Here is a 15302-nt window from a genome sequence, read left to right as displayed (position 1 = left end):
GAGCTGTGTATAACTGTTTTTATGGGAATCTGTGGGATGTTGGAGTATTTCTCCATTCAAACATATTGCCCTCCATTTTTCACTTACTTTAGATCTTTCTTTCATATAATCTTAGCTCTTTTAATTGCCAGTTAGGCTTTGCCACTTGATTGACCAAAGTATGTTGGTGATGTGATATTTACCACAATCACATTTATAGGTAAATTGCACAAAGTCCCTATACATAGTCTGAGGTTCATTGACTCAGTTTTGGATGTTTGAAATGTTTCCTTTGTGGTGGTGTCCAAGACATCATCTGGTTCCCAGAAGTCTGAATAGAACTCTACAATAAGGGGGTATCTTGTGTGGTTTGTGGTGAAGTTTTCCATTCCTGTTTTGCTTGAAGGTCTGTTGGGTAAACTGCGTATCTTCAATGCAATCCCACACATTTTGAAACTACTTTAAAAAATAGTCTGTGTCAGCTTCACTTACTTGTATTTGAGTGTGACCCTGTTACATGACTTTTGTTAGGAAGAAGAGTGGCTTTTTGACCTGTATTCTCTTGCAAATTCTTGGGTTTTGCTTCCTGATAGCCATTGCCACAAACAGGAGAGCTGATACATAAATCAGATATTTTATTTAAGTAGTAAATGGATATTTTCTGTATCCAGACCCCTTTTTGCACTTAGTGATAGCATACTTTATTGCATATAGCACTTTTGTGGACTGAAATCCTTTTGGAGAACTTCCTGGAACCAGATCTGCTGATGTGCCCTCACAGCCTGCTGCTGACCTGCTGTGGTGTTGTCAGCTGCAGTGTATGCCCATTACAATCAGCAGAATGGTGTCTTTCATCCTGCTCTCATTCTTCAAAAGTGAGCAAAGTTTTTTGTGAGACTGTTGAAGCTGATGATAGGCGATACCATTTTTTGCATGTGAAATCACCTAGTGGGAATCATTGCTGTGCAATGCGGTAGTGCGATCAAGGACCCATTTTTCCCATTTTCCACCTGGAAGAAGAATATTCTGAACTTCTACATGTAACCTAGAGATAGCCAGCTTCCATAAAAGATATGCCTGAAAGGAAAAATAATCCTATTATGTTTTTGGCAACTGGCATTTATGAACAGTGTTGTTGTGACTATTTAAGATTCTCTAGTTGCATGCATGCTGGTCAGGTAGAGAAAGAAGAAAATGCTACTGAAAATATTAGTAACTTTTACAGGCCACACATGATCCTGCTTATTCCTGTTTACAGCAATAGATGTGTAAAAGCTTAATACAGTTATTTATTGGAATATACATAAAGAACTTTATAAGTAGATGTAATATCTTTTACTAGATCAAGTAGTACAACTGGAAAAAGTAAGACCGCAACAACCGACAGACTTTTCCTGAAGTCTGAAATAGAAGCAACAGAAATCAAAGCAACTGTGGTCCACATTGAATTTCGTCTGTCTCAGACCTAATTTGCCTGAGGAAAAGAGAGGCATCTTTCACAACCTGTGGAAAATTGAGAGCTTAGTAGAATTACCTTAATTCTACCTACCTACAAAACCAGTATTTCAGCTGAGATTGTGATTGTTGATATCCAATATATTTATATATAAATATGTGGTGGTTTGACCCTGGCTGTATGCCAGGTGTCCACCAAAGCCAACACTCTATCACTCCCCTCCTCCAACAGACAGGGGAGAAAAAACATAACAAAAGGCTTGTGAGTCAAGATACGAACCAGGAGATCACAATTACCATCAGGGGCAAAACAGACTTGACTTGAGGAAATTAGTTTAATTTATTACCACTCAAATCAGAGCAGGGTAATGAGAACGAAAAACCAAATTGTAAAAACACCTTCCCCCCACCACTTCCTTCTTCCCAGGCTCAGCTTCAGTCCCAGTTCCTCTGCCTCTTCCCTGTGCTGAGTGGCATAGGTGGACAGGGAATGGGGGTTGCAGTCAGTTCATCACATGTTGTTTCTGCTGCTCCTTCCACCTCACACTCTTCGCCTGCTTCAGCGTGGGGTCCCACCCACTGGAGACAGTTCTCCATGATCTTCTCCAACATGAGTCCTTCCCATGGGCTGCAGTTCTTCACAAACTGCTCCAGTGGGGTGGGTCCCTTCCATGGGGTGCTGTCCTTCAGGAACATGGCTTGTAAAGGTGCTTTATAAGTCCACCTTGAAAGAAATAGTCCTTTTTTTGTGGGAAAGGTTCTCTTCTGGAACCTGGGGGTTTCTGACCTCTATCTGATGCCCTTCAGAAATTGTTCTGCTTTGCAATGTCCATGTTATCAGCTACACAGTTTCATTGAAGGTACCTGGTGAACTGGTTGAAACTAATTCAAGGAAGTGCAGAGATGGGACTTGGGTCAGCTGATCGTTCTCTTGTAGATTATTTATTGTGTTGGTTGTAGATATGTCCTGGCAAAGTTTGAAATGTGTCACTCAAGCTTGGTCTGGAACCACTAAGTATTTCCATGGAGAAATACCCCTGTTGTACCAAAGCCATCTTCAGATGACCAAGATGAGCATTTCCAGTGTCCCCCAAACCATTCACAGTGTTTGTCCCAAAACCTTATGCACTTTTTCCAGTACATGTGTTTGTGTGATAGAAAATCTTCCCTGTCTGCAAGCCTTGTCTTGCCTACGTTTGGGGATCATACCAACTGAAACAGTGCTACTATTATTTGCCAGATAATAGGTCTTAGTATTATGCATCATAGTGAATATGATTTTTCTTTCATGTTATCTTGAATTAAGGGTATTTTCCTTATAGGTTACTTATATTTCCTTTTTTACTTCAGTTATGTGTGAAGACTGATCAAGATAGTTATCTGTTAAATCATTTTCACAATCCAAAGCTCCTTCTAGGTTGTTATACAGAAATTTTCAGGATTTTTAAAGAAATTAGTTTGGTTTTTAGTCTCCAAACCCAAGATAATCTTTTCAGCATTATGTTTATTTCATTCCACAGGAATCATTAAAACAGGTAAAGATAGTTTCAGTCAACAACCCGTTAGTCTTTCTGAATGCCAGGAAATTTCATGCTGACCTGATAAAGATAATCCAAAAGGATAGCACCAGCAGCCAGGCATGTGAAGATGTAAACAAGGTAAGATGTGCTATATGCTTCAGTAATCATCATGACAATGTTGAAGATCATGATTGCTTTCTTTGCATTTCTTAGAGACTGCAATGAGATACTGAAAGAGATAAAAAAAGGTAATATTGCAAATGATTAATTTAGAATAAAGTTAATCCTTATCTTAATCAGATTCAATATGGATTATTTTCTTATTATTGCTTGAAAAGACTCTCTCTATTATTTCTGTATATGATCTTGTAAGAGACATTAAAGCACTGTCCCAAAACTCTTTAAAAATTTCTGGCAGAACGCACATAACCTCAGCTAATACAAAGCTGTGATTTTAAAAAGACAATGATGAGCTACAAATCTACTTGAACAGAATGTGTTGGGTTTTTTTCCCTGGAAATAAGTCCATAAGAGAGACACTTCATTTCTGTTTCTAACTATAAATAATTCCAGGAGACTTAGAAAGAAGGTACAGACTGGCTAAAGTTTTTCTCAAAGGTAGTTTTTCATTTTCTGCACTGATTGCATTGGAAAAATTAACAGTATACAAATAACATATAACTTGATTTTAGAGAAAATCTTTGTAAGAATAGTATTTTTTGAGTTTATCTGTACATAACTACTGTGACTTCCTACAACATTCCCTAAAAGGGGGAAAAGTGTTATTTATCAACCATTTTGATTAATATATTCCAATACCATACAATGCTTACTGTAGGCAATTTCATGCAGTTTGGTAAATTGGGCTACAAAATTCAGAGCTATTTCTTAGATAGGTTGTTAAGACAGTGTTCAGCAATGTGGGTCTACCACCTCTGCCGTCTCTTGCCAAAGAGTTGTGCTACCCCAACCTACTTTGATGGGTGACTTCTCGTTCAGAAATTCAGCTCAGAAATTGTGCTGCTTTTTTCCTTGATTCTACTAGGCCAACTGATTTGGTTTAGCATGATAACAAACCCCCAAACAGAGGAAAATTACTGAGGATTTGCATGGAATTAATTTATGACTTAATAAGTGTAATAAGTTAATTTAATAAGTTAATGTATAAGTACTTAGGAAGAAAATTTTTATGCTTTGTCTCTTTTGTAAGGTTCTTGGCAGTAGAGCTGCCTGAAATACTGTGCATAAATATTTTTTTTATGGAATAAGAGTCTTTCTGTAGCACCTAATGGAAGTGAAAAAAATTGCATTTTGCATTTTGGTTTTGTGCTGTATTTCTGGTTTTAACATATATTTCTCCTGTGAAATTAACAGTCATATTGAAATCATAAAAACATTTATCCAGGTAAAAGTAATTCCTTAATAAATTTACTTGTCAAAGTGGTTTCACTGAAATATTAGCATAGCAGATGAGAATGCAGCAAGAAGAAAAATGAATCAGAAGATACTCTTATAAAATCACTGTCTAGAATTTATCTTTTCAAGAACATCTTTCCCACTTTTGACCACTTCTTAACCAACCCCTGCTTGCCCAAAAGCATCATGTTCATTATATGCTTTCTAGTGGATCCAAACATGACAATAGTTTGAGACACCTAAAAAGAAAAGCAAAATACCAGTTTGGTATGACTTTAGAATACTGACATACATACCAGCGAATATTACATATCCAATAGGCTGTTGCGTAGAACATGATTTTGGAGAAAAGGAATTAACTTTGATATTGAGAAACAGAATTCCTATGGATTGCATTGATTTTTTCTGGTTACTTTGCATTGGACTAGTTTTCCTTGGTACGTTAATAGTTTGTTGCTTTTATTTCAGTGTGACCAGAACACATTGCTCTGTTCATTTTCCAATGGAAGTTGTCATGGTGAGTTAATTATCTATTAATGATATTAAAACCAAGACAGATGTAAGTGTGCAAAATGGCTCTATACTTTTCTATTTATTTCTAGGTGAACTTAAGTTGTCTGGAAACTAATATTTTCAGTTGGATGAAACATTCAATGAAGCATGAGTGATAAACAGTGTTGAACTTTGTTAACCTTGGCCTAACAGGTTCTATTTTTTTTCTGGTTTTGAATGACTTTTGAAGATTTCAAAAGCAGGAAGCCCATGACAATACCTTTTCTGCAGGAGTCCCTACTTACTTCACAGGAACCACTGTGTGTGTACTGAGACAGGTACACAGTGGTGGGAATCACTTCCCACTTTACTGCCTGGGTTGTCTTCAGACGAAGGCCTAAGAGGCTATTTTGCTAAGTTCTGGTCTTGTTTTTTTGCATTCACAGTGAGCCTTGGATATTAGTATGCAAAAGTAAAAATAGGACAAGATTACAGCTGTGTTAAATCTTTGTGACCTTTAAAGCCACTTAGGAGAAAATCTCAGAAAATGTCAACTGAATTATCAGTGACACAATGGGCACCAATATTGTACAATATATCAATAAAGTATAGAATAAAGAAAAAAACCTAAGGGTTTGCTTTCAATTAAGGATTAAGCTGGATAATTCCACTCTTCTCACACATTGAGAATATATATATATATAGATATATATATATATATAACAAACCAAAGCACATACATTCCCACAGAAGAGCTGCAGCAACCTTTTGCAGAGGATACTTTATACAGATTACTTTATTACGGATGGAATTAAACCACTGTGTTTATTTAAAACACTTATAAGCATTAAGACCACAGTAGAGAATCTGATTTGGAGGCTGTTGTCTGAATGTTTACATTTATTAACTAGTATCATGACATTTGTATGATATTACAGTGTTTAGTTTACTTGGAGGTGACAGGGTGTTTTTCTGTAACCCGTAGCAACATAATGGTAATGGCTACTGAAGAATATATACTATACTGTAAAATACTAAAAGACTGCACAGCACCCTATGTGTGAGAAGATCTTGACAGTACATATGTCAGTCTTTTTTTAGATGAACTGGTTTCTCATGTTACAGAACTGACAGACAGCACAAGACCTCCTTTCTGATAGCATAAGTCCTACCCTGAGGACTTAAATGCCCTGTTGTTCCTTGTACAAACCAGCCTATGGTGACACTTCACAGAGGCTTTAACACATCCCCCCCCCCCCCCCCCCCCCCCCAAACCCAGAAAGAATAAAGAAAAATTCCTATAAAGAGAAAAACAAACCGTGGAGCTTAAATTTTCAGGAAGGATGGGAGCAGGAGGGCAAAATCTTTAATCCTTAATGGCAGTCATCCTGGAAAATGCAGCAACTTACATGTTTGTCAAAATCTTTCTCCCTCTGGGGAATACCAATTTGCCATTGGTCTGTATCAGCACCAAACTAAACAGCTACTGTTGCCCTTGGCACTGGTTCAGGGGGGGAGCAGGTCTGCCCCTACTCCCCATTTAGAAGCCAGGCAACCTCTACTGCAATGCAGGATGCCAGCTGGGTGGGAAGGTAGCAGGGGTAAGTAACAGGGAAAAAGACTATGTTCTTTTGTTTTGGAGGCAGAGGAAATGTATACAAATGATTACAGTGAGCAGCTAGGAGTTCTCTTACGTCCCTTCTGAGTTTCCATTACAGTGATGTCAAGCAGGAGATTCGCTTTAAAATTCTGTATTTTTGCTCGGTATGTATCTGTTAATGTATGTTGGACAGTACAAAGGCAGTAAATCTCTGGAGGTGTAAGTCCAAAAGGCTTTCAGACTACTGTCAGAAAGGAGTTAGCTCCATTTTAAACCTACACCATGGGGAAATACTGTCCCCTCAAGAGTTTAAAATCTTTACCTCTGTTTTCTTTACATTCAGAATTCCTTTTTTTTTTTTTTTTTGAGTTTTGTACATTATGATAACTATTATGAACATTTGTTCACAGAGAAATGTAAATAAGATGTACATTATTTTCTAGTTTTCCTTTCATGAAAGCCAGGAATCGTTTAGCTATGTGTTAGTTCAGGACACATTTGGAACAGTGCAGGCTTAGCTTACGCACAAGGTGGCCTGAGGTTGAAGTATGAGTATAAGGCCTTCACAAACCATACTAGCATCTTTTTTTCTCCAGCATCACTATGTGATATTATATTAAAAAAAATTAACCAAACAAAAACCAGCACAATAAAACCATAGGAAAATGAAACACTTCACTTTACATATTTTTCTTCATTATGGGCAGATATTAGTTAAGCCATAGACAGGTGTTTAAGCACTACAGAAATAAATGTCATATCAGAACTTAAAAGAGAGCTATATTCCCTGTGTATCCTATGTAAACTCTTCCAATCCAGCCAAGGTATTATCCTGACTCATTTAGAAAATCAATTCTAAAGAAGCAGTTCTTAAATTCTTGAAAGACTATTCCTGTCTAAAACATCTCACTAATAATATGTTCTGCCCATCATCACTCCATCTCATTGCTTTGAAGGTCCTCCATTTGTGCTTGTAAAATATGCCATATGCTTAATGATACCCCAGTACCTAATAGTAATTTTTAATTGTGATATTCTGAGTTTATTTTGTTGAACTATCATTATTCTTATACACATTTCTTGACTATTCTCCCTTTTAATTAAAGTTTTTCGTTTATCAAATGTGTAGGTGAGTCGCAGTCATGTCACACTGAGCGATGTGTTTTGATACTAGACTGCAGTGGACTGGATTTTTTTGACTACACTGGAATATCAGTGCTGCTTCAGGTATTCATAACATCAGAAAATTCTGTACATGGAAATATAATTATACATATGAGTTATTGGGGCAAGCTTCTAGTCACTCCACCTATATCAGTGGATAAACGTGTCACTCATGGAAAATATGAACACAGATTTGGTATTAAACTGCACTGTGTTTATATATAAAATTATATGAAAAATAATTCTAAAGATTTTGAGTGACATTCAGTGCAAATATAAATATCTGTATAGAATGGAGAAGTGTTTCTGAACTTTTTTTTTTGAAGTTTTAAAGATGTTTTAGGTCATATTTGACCCTGTCATGTCAGCTGAAGTGGAGCCATGTATAGATTTGCTCCTTTAAAATTTCAGCTTTTAATTCTGTGATTTTATCTGTATGTCCTGCTTTCTGCTAAGTCTAAGGTCTTAAAAATCTCCATGTTTTCTCCTGTGGGCTACATACCTAGCAAGTTGGGTTCCTCAGGCATTACAGGAGCTCCAAGAAGCTCTCAGAAGACTAAACCCAGTAATCATTGGTTACTGTGATGAATGGAGTTACATCCAGTTGGCAGCTGGTCACAAGTGCTGTCCCCTGGGGCTCAGTACTGGGGCCAGTCCTGCTTAATACCTTTATCAGTGATCTGGATGAGGGGATCGAGTGCACCCTCAGTGAGTTGGCAGCTGACACCAAGCTGGGGGGAGTGTTGCTCTGCTGGAGGGCAGGAGGCTCTGCAGAGGGATCTGGGCAGGCTGGACCGATGGGCCGAGCCCAGTTGTAGGAGGTTCAACCAGGCTCAGTGCCGGGCCCTGCCCTTGGGTCACAGCAGCCCCAGGCAGCGCTGCAGGCTGGGGCAGAGCGGCTGGGAAGCTGCCTGGGGGAAAAGGGCCTGGGGGAGCTGGCTGACGGCCGGCTGGGCATGAGCCAGCAGTGTGCCCGGGGGGGCAAGGGGGCCCACAGCATCCTGGCCTGTATCAGAGAGTGTGGCCAGCAGGACCAGGGCGGTGATCGTCCCCCTGCACTGGGCACTGGTGAGGCCGCACCTCGAATCCGGGGTTCAGGTTTGGGCCCGTCGCTGCAAGAGGGACATTGAGGTGCTGGAGCGTGTCCAGAGAAGGGCAACGGAGCCGGTGAAGGGTCTGGAGCACAGGTCTTGTGAGGAGCAGCTGAGGGAGCTGGGGGTGTTTAGTCTGGAGAAAAGGAGGCTCGGGGGAGACCTTATTGCTTTACAACTACCTGAATTGCAGCGAGGGGATTGTCAGTCTCTTCACCCAAGTCACAAGTGACAGGACAAGAGGAAACGGCCTCAAGCTGCACCAGGGAAGGTTTAGATTGGGTATTAGGAAAAATTCTTCACTGAGAGGGTTGTCAAGCATTGGCACAGGCTGCCCAGGGAAGTGGTTGAGTCACCATCCCTGGCAGTATTTAAAAGATATGTAGATATGGTGCTTAGGGCCATAGTTTAATAGTGGGCTTGGCAGTCCTGGGTTAACAGTTAGACTTGATGATCCTAAAAGTCTTTTCCAACGTAAAATGATTCTATGACTATGATTCCACATAATGAGCGATTCTATATAGTGGATGAAAAATTGTGTTCAAAAGCTTTTTCTTATGTTTCCATTGTTGTGTAGCAGGTACAGGTTTTAGTGGATATGCACAGTTGGATTCATGCAATTTTTCTAAGATAGAAGACTAGATTTGGACTTGGGTTTCAGCCCAGGCCTTTGCTTATCCTAAACATCTTCTCAGTTTACTGCAGTGATTAAGCAGTGAAGTAAGTGCTGCCTCAAAAATGTTAAATTAAAACTACATATATAGGTGGGGATATATTCAAAAAGAAAATTGGAAAAATAAGGTTAGTGGGAGTTACTCTTTACAAGATCACCCCTCAAAGTATAGGGCATTCAATAAAGCATTAATTATAAAAAAATTGTGAAATGATTTCCAAAAGGTTGAAGAGAGCTCGGAACTACAAATTATGTCAAAGAAGTGTTTGACAGTTTTTTGACAGGTAAGCCTGTTGTGGGCTGTGAAGTGCACAGGTTGGGAGTGCAGCCTCTGAGTGAATGACTGGTCCAAAACTGAGTTACTCAGAGGAGGAGCACATTCAACATGTCCTTGTTGTTACACTCCTCGAAATATCATCACTACTGCTAGGGTTGGAGAGATTTTTAGACTAAGTCAGGCTTTTGGTTTATTTTTAAAAATAGAGTTTTCTCATGTGGTTCTCATTGAATCTGTTCTCTCAGCATGGTTCCACTTTACATGGATTATTTAACCGTTTTTTGAAGCAGGGACTGATTTGGATGTTCCTTATCTCCCAGGAAAAGGCCCTATGCTGGTTCTAAAGTTATTTTCACTTTTTCTTTTTTTATTTTTACTTTCTAGCTTACTGAATACTTAGTCTCTGTAAAGTTGAACATTTCACAGAATCACAAAATGGTCAAGGTTGGAAGGGACCTCTGGACTTCAACTAGTCCGACCCCCTGGTAAAGCATGTTCTCCTAGAGCAGGTTGCACAGAATTGTGGCCAGGCGGGTTTTGAATGTCGCCAGAGAAGGAGACTCCACAACAGTTCTTTGTAAAGAAAGAATAAAGAACAACTTACTGTAGAATGTAGCATGATGGTTATGGTGCTTTTCTGATAGACTGACAAAAGTCTTAAAGTTTCTTAGATCTGATTCCTGTCTTGTGGACTGGTAGGTAAGCATAAGGAGAGGAGATGGGAAAACTTGCTAATAAAGAAGATAAAGGAGAACTTGGGGAAAAAAAAACCCTAAAAAATATAGTAAAAAATGCAAAATTGTCAATCAAGTTCAGATTTATTTTTCAGCAGAGCCGTATAGAGTACTTTGGGGAGCGGGGAGGAAATTGGTGTGGATTCGTGGTGTTTGCATTATAGAAGGGCTCGCTCTGGTGGCTGCTGGCAGTATAGCTTCAACAGCAGCACTCCATGCACTCTGCCTTGCTTTGAATATGTTATTTTTTTGCGTATTTTATTCTCTGTTGGTATTTTACACAGTTTTTTTGAATTTCATGTTTTCACACATATAGATTTACATGGACTGTAAAAGCAGACACATCGATGTGTTGCTAGCACACTGCAAAGGCAAGTATCAGCTTACTGCAAAATTCTTAACATAATGGTTTATCTATCCTCACTACCTTATCAGTACTCATATGTTTGTTTTATTGCAGCTTCCTTGATAAAAGCAATGCAGCATGGTGGAAATCTTGAATCTGAAAAACCTGTCTTCTTTGAATCTCTTTCTTCAGCAATTGATGCCATTCAAATTCACAGGGTGAGACTTACAGCAGGGGTAGGTGAAGTGGAGTGCTTCTTCTCCACACATGATGCTCACAGCAATTTCTTAAAGTCTGGGAAAATCTTATTTACCCAGTGTTCCGTTTAGATAGAGATTTTTTATCTGTCTATTCTCTACAACTGCTCCTCAGCATCTGGATTGCAGTTACCAAATTGTTCCTGCTAGCGCTCTCTTCCCATCACCATCTCTCCTTTAACAACAGCTTCTCAGTCTTCTAAATCCAGAGATGCTGTGTTGTGGGGCATCAGTCTGGGTGCATTCTCCACTGCAAAGTGTAATGTCATCTAGAAACACCTAATACAGCCTCTCAGGGAGGCAAACTACCTCGCACCCAGTTCTGCATTTTTGAAACTACACTCATCCCTTCCTCAGCCTGGCTTGCTTAAATCAGCTTCACACAGCACTGCACTGTTCTGACCGTGATGCTTCTGGAGCCTTAGCAAGTTTGTTTCAAGCTAATAAGTTTGTCACTATCCTGTACTGTAGTGTGCTGTGCCTGCTCACTGATGGATAAAGGGGAGAAGAGTTGCATGAGGTGGAAAAGAGAGCTAGACGGAGAAGGAAGGCTTGGCTCAGAAACTGAGGCTTGAGGCTTGAATATGCATTTGCTTGAACATGTATTTACTTGCTCAATAATTCTTGCATTCCTTGTTAAAAGGCTGTAAACCTGGGCTTTCCTCATAAACCACGTGAGCCTTTTCCATTGTAATCCCAACGTAACTGAGCATGCATTACAAGTAGTGTGCTTTCCTATGGTTTTATTTATGATTCCAAACATGGCTAGAACTTGGCTCAGAGCCTTCTCCAAGAGACATTAAAACTCATAATGGTCTGTGGTTTAGGGTGGGTTTTTTTCTTCACTTTATATTTTACTAATTGAATTAGAGTTGCTTATGGACAAAATCACTTTCCATTGATTTATCTCGATAAGGTAAGTTGCACAGCTGATCCAGTGGATTGACCAGAAAAAACATGTTCTTTTCAGAGCTTTTCAACATTTTTCATTTTGTTGTTCTCAAAAAATAATTTACTGAAATGGTAACTGCAGGGCAAAAATAATGGGGATGGCTGTTGAATATTTTGTCTGGGTCTGATTAGATGAATTAGGATGATTGTTGTGTTATAAAATGTCTGCATTCTTTATAGACATTAATTAATGTTCCTATATTGTTGTAAGATATTTATGTGCTAGCATTTCCATCTTACAAAAATGGGATAGGGACAGACCAGGACAAATGTTCAAAGAGAAAAGGTGGAGTTAGAGCTCAGAAGCCCACTTTTCTAGGAACTGATCACGTGTTTCTACCAGAGCTGCTAGGCAAATCAAAACTCTGAATAGTGGTTTAGCAGATTAATCCAAAAGGCTCACTCACAGCCTCAAATTTTAAATGTAATTATGAACTGTGTATATGTGCTGCTGATACTTCTTCAGAGTATTCAAAGCATGTGCTTTGGGGTTTTTTGTGTGTTCCTTATGTTTAACACCTGAAGATAAGCTGAACAGGAGTAAAAAGGCAGAATGATTGCAATAGCAGCACCGCACAATAACTGACACAGTCTGTGTACCTCTCTGTGTCTTTTAAAGATGCTAAGGTCAATAGGAATTTTGAGTATTTCCATGACGGAAAAAAGGCAGGATAGAATGGGATGGGATGGGATGGGATAGGGTAGGGTAGGGTAGGGTAGGGTAGGGTAGGGTAGGGTAGGGTAGGGTAGGGTAGGGAAGGGAAGGGAAGGGAAGGGTAGGGAAGGGTAGGAGGAAGGAGTTGGAGATTTAGGGGAAGTCTTTCATTCCAATTTACATTTGAGCCTCACCCCACAGCAGGAAATAGTCTTTCACTGGCAGAAAGGCAGAGGCAAGAGGCCTTCATGGTTCCTTTTAATCTCTGCTGCTGTTTGGAAATGCAAAGGTGCTCTTATCTACATTCTCCAAGGATAATGTTTTGTAATGCTCGTGTTTATGTTGATAAGTTGATGAGAAACTCATCTGTTCATCCTCATCATAATTTTTTTAATTTATTTATTAGTCTTTATAATGGTGGCATTTTCAAGCCAGCACTGCTTCATTTGCTAATTTTGCATTATATTCTAGGAAAATATTATAATATGGTTTTTTTTTCCTGTTTCTCCCCTATTTAGAATTACAGCAAGTTTAGTGAACAGAGTGAAGTGTGATGTCAACCCATTGAATATGGCTAGTTTAATCTGCTCATATTCAGAATGAACTACACCATGGTTTCTCCTTAGCTTTTTTCTCCAGGAGATCTCGTAGATGATCTTTTGTATGCCGTATGTATTTGCTACATTCACTAATAACTGATCTGCCATTCAGAGAAAAAAAAAAAATCTTTCAGCTGCCATCACTTGGAGAATGTTCATGCAATTCTTCTATAGTGGTTTTATATAATATTTTTATATACGTTTAGATACAAATTATTAGAAAGCAGACACGAGGTACTGACTGCTTACCAGTGAGATATATTCTTTTAGATATCTTCTATTGTAACATTAGTTGTAATACACATCTGTATTTTTGTGTATGGAATAATGAGATGTTATGAACTCTTAAAAATAGTGTGTTATAATCAATACAGTAGATGCAGGAAGGCACAGAACAATGCATACTGTTTCTAATGGCTTTACTTACCCTTCCTTCTGTTCAAGACAGCCATTTGCAGGAACAGCATTGTATCACAGCTAACGTATGCTTCCATTTTTCATACTTGGTTTTGTATGCTTTTTAATGCCTGCCAGGGTCAGTGGGAGCACTGTATATTCAGAGAAGGTAGATGCATGTTGGCTAAGTGCACTGACTTGCCTCCCCCTCCAGTGGCTGTCATGAGTTATTATTATGGTTTGCTACATTTTCAAAGCCACAGGTATTCTTTAGCTCAGATTGAAGAGGAAAAACTGGTAATATTCTTCCAAAACTTGTTCTGCATTTCCATTCTGAGCTATGATTTGTTCGGTGTTGAAATCTTCAGCTGTGGTAGCTGAGATGATAGCGGAGAGACACATATGGTGTGTGCCACATTTCAGCCCAAATCCTGATGTGCAGTGCTATGTGGAGCACACAAATGGGGTGGAGGAATTCACAGGTTGAGTATTTGGCTTGTAACTATTGCCAGCAATCGTATCAGATTATGCTGTCATATCAGCATCATGTTATGTGGCAACATGTATGATTTTTTTCTTCTTGCCTTTGTTGCCATACATGAACACTAGCAGTAAAACATGAGTTGAGCAAAAAGCAAACAAAAAACGAGAAAGGATGAGGAAGTAGGATTTTTCCTCGCTGACTTAAAAAAACTATGGAAGGTAAAAGGTAAATGAATATGGCACAGCCGCAATGGCCATCTTAGTATTACAGAGAGGAGAAGTACAAGGGTGTTTCGTGCACCTGGAGCGTATAGACAAAATCTAATGCTAAGTATCCTGTTTTCAGCAACAGTTACATATGTATGCTTGTCTGGACTCTCCTTGCTCTGTCTGCCCAAAGCAGCTGCCTGCTTCATAGAGTGATTTTCACATCTCCGCATAGTTGTGTTAAGGCTTTTCTTCTGGTATTGGTGAGTCCACGCTTCTAGAAGACAACGGGAGAGAGCCATGGGTTTTTTTACCCTTTCAGTCATAGGTGACTCTTGGAGTTATTCCCCACTTTGTCCCACAGATGACCAGAATTGTTCTGTACATGTTCTTCTGAGACTGCCTTCGTAATTAATATGCAAAGGGTTGATTAGTAACTGTGAGATGCTTGCTGTACACAGGAGAAATAAGTTCTGTATGTTGTCCCAAGTGCATTCATTTCAGATGCTGTAGTTGAATGCAAATGACTCATTACATCCTCAGACTCAGTAACAGACCATAACATTTGATTAATAATTTCCTCAAACAGTTTTAGTAATTTATTAACTCTTCAGAAACTATTTACAATGTACTTTCATTGTAGAAGCATCAATTTTATGTCACAGCTGAATGGAGATCTCTACCTAATTGCAAACTGAACAAATGAATAAATGGTGTCTTCTCTACCAAGTTCAGTATTTATTCTTTGATGGCTAAATGTTTTTTTCTGAAAATTTACAGATAAGTTGATTAATGAAATTGTTAAAAATAGGTCTTTAGCAAAGATAGCTTCTACCAGGGGACCTCTGGTTTTGTTCTGAATTATCTTGTAAATGGAACAACACAGATACTATTTGTACTATTAGCCCTTGATGAAACCCACTGTATCTCTGCATCGAATTAACAATTTTGTAGTGCTAATCAAAATGGCTCCCAATTCCCACTGCCTTCAATAAGAATAACTTTTC

The 15302-nt window shown here is 38.9% G+C and overlaps 1 protein-coding gene across 1 annotated transcript in view; it reads left to right on the top strand.

Annotated features, from left to right (window-relative positions):
* Positions 1 to 13164, top strand: part of SLC26A7 (solute carrier family 26 member 7) — a 69988-nt gene extending 56824 nt beyond the window's left edge. The window contains exons 13-18 of the mRNA XM_037379083.1: positions 2955 to 3092; positions 4839 to 4887; positions 7592 to 7689; positions 10718 to 10772; positions 10862 to 10965; positions 13129 to 13164. Coding sequence (XP_037234980.1) covers positions 2955 to 3092; positions 4839 to 4887; positions 7592 to 7689; positions 10718 to 10772; positions 10862 to 10965; positions 13129 to 13164 — 480 coding nt within the window. The remainder of the gene's footprint in view (positions 1 to 2954; positions 3093 to 4838; positions 4888 to 7591; positions 7690 to 10717; positions 10773 to 10861; positions 10966 to 13128) is intronic.
* Positions 13165 to 15302: the final 2138 nt, after the last annotated feature.

Source organism: Falco rusticolus, chromosome 3, assembly GCF_015220075.1.
Source record: "Falco rusticolus isolate bFalRus1 chromosome 3, bFalRus1.pri, whole genome shotgun sequence".
NCBI classification, from domain to species: Eukaryota; Metazoa; Chordata; class Aves; order Falconiformes; family Falconidae; genus Falco; species Falco rusticolus.
Note: the sequence above shows the minus strand (reverse complement) of the source record. Positions and strands in the feature narration are given on the sequence as shown.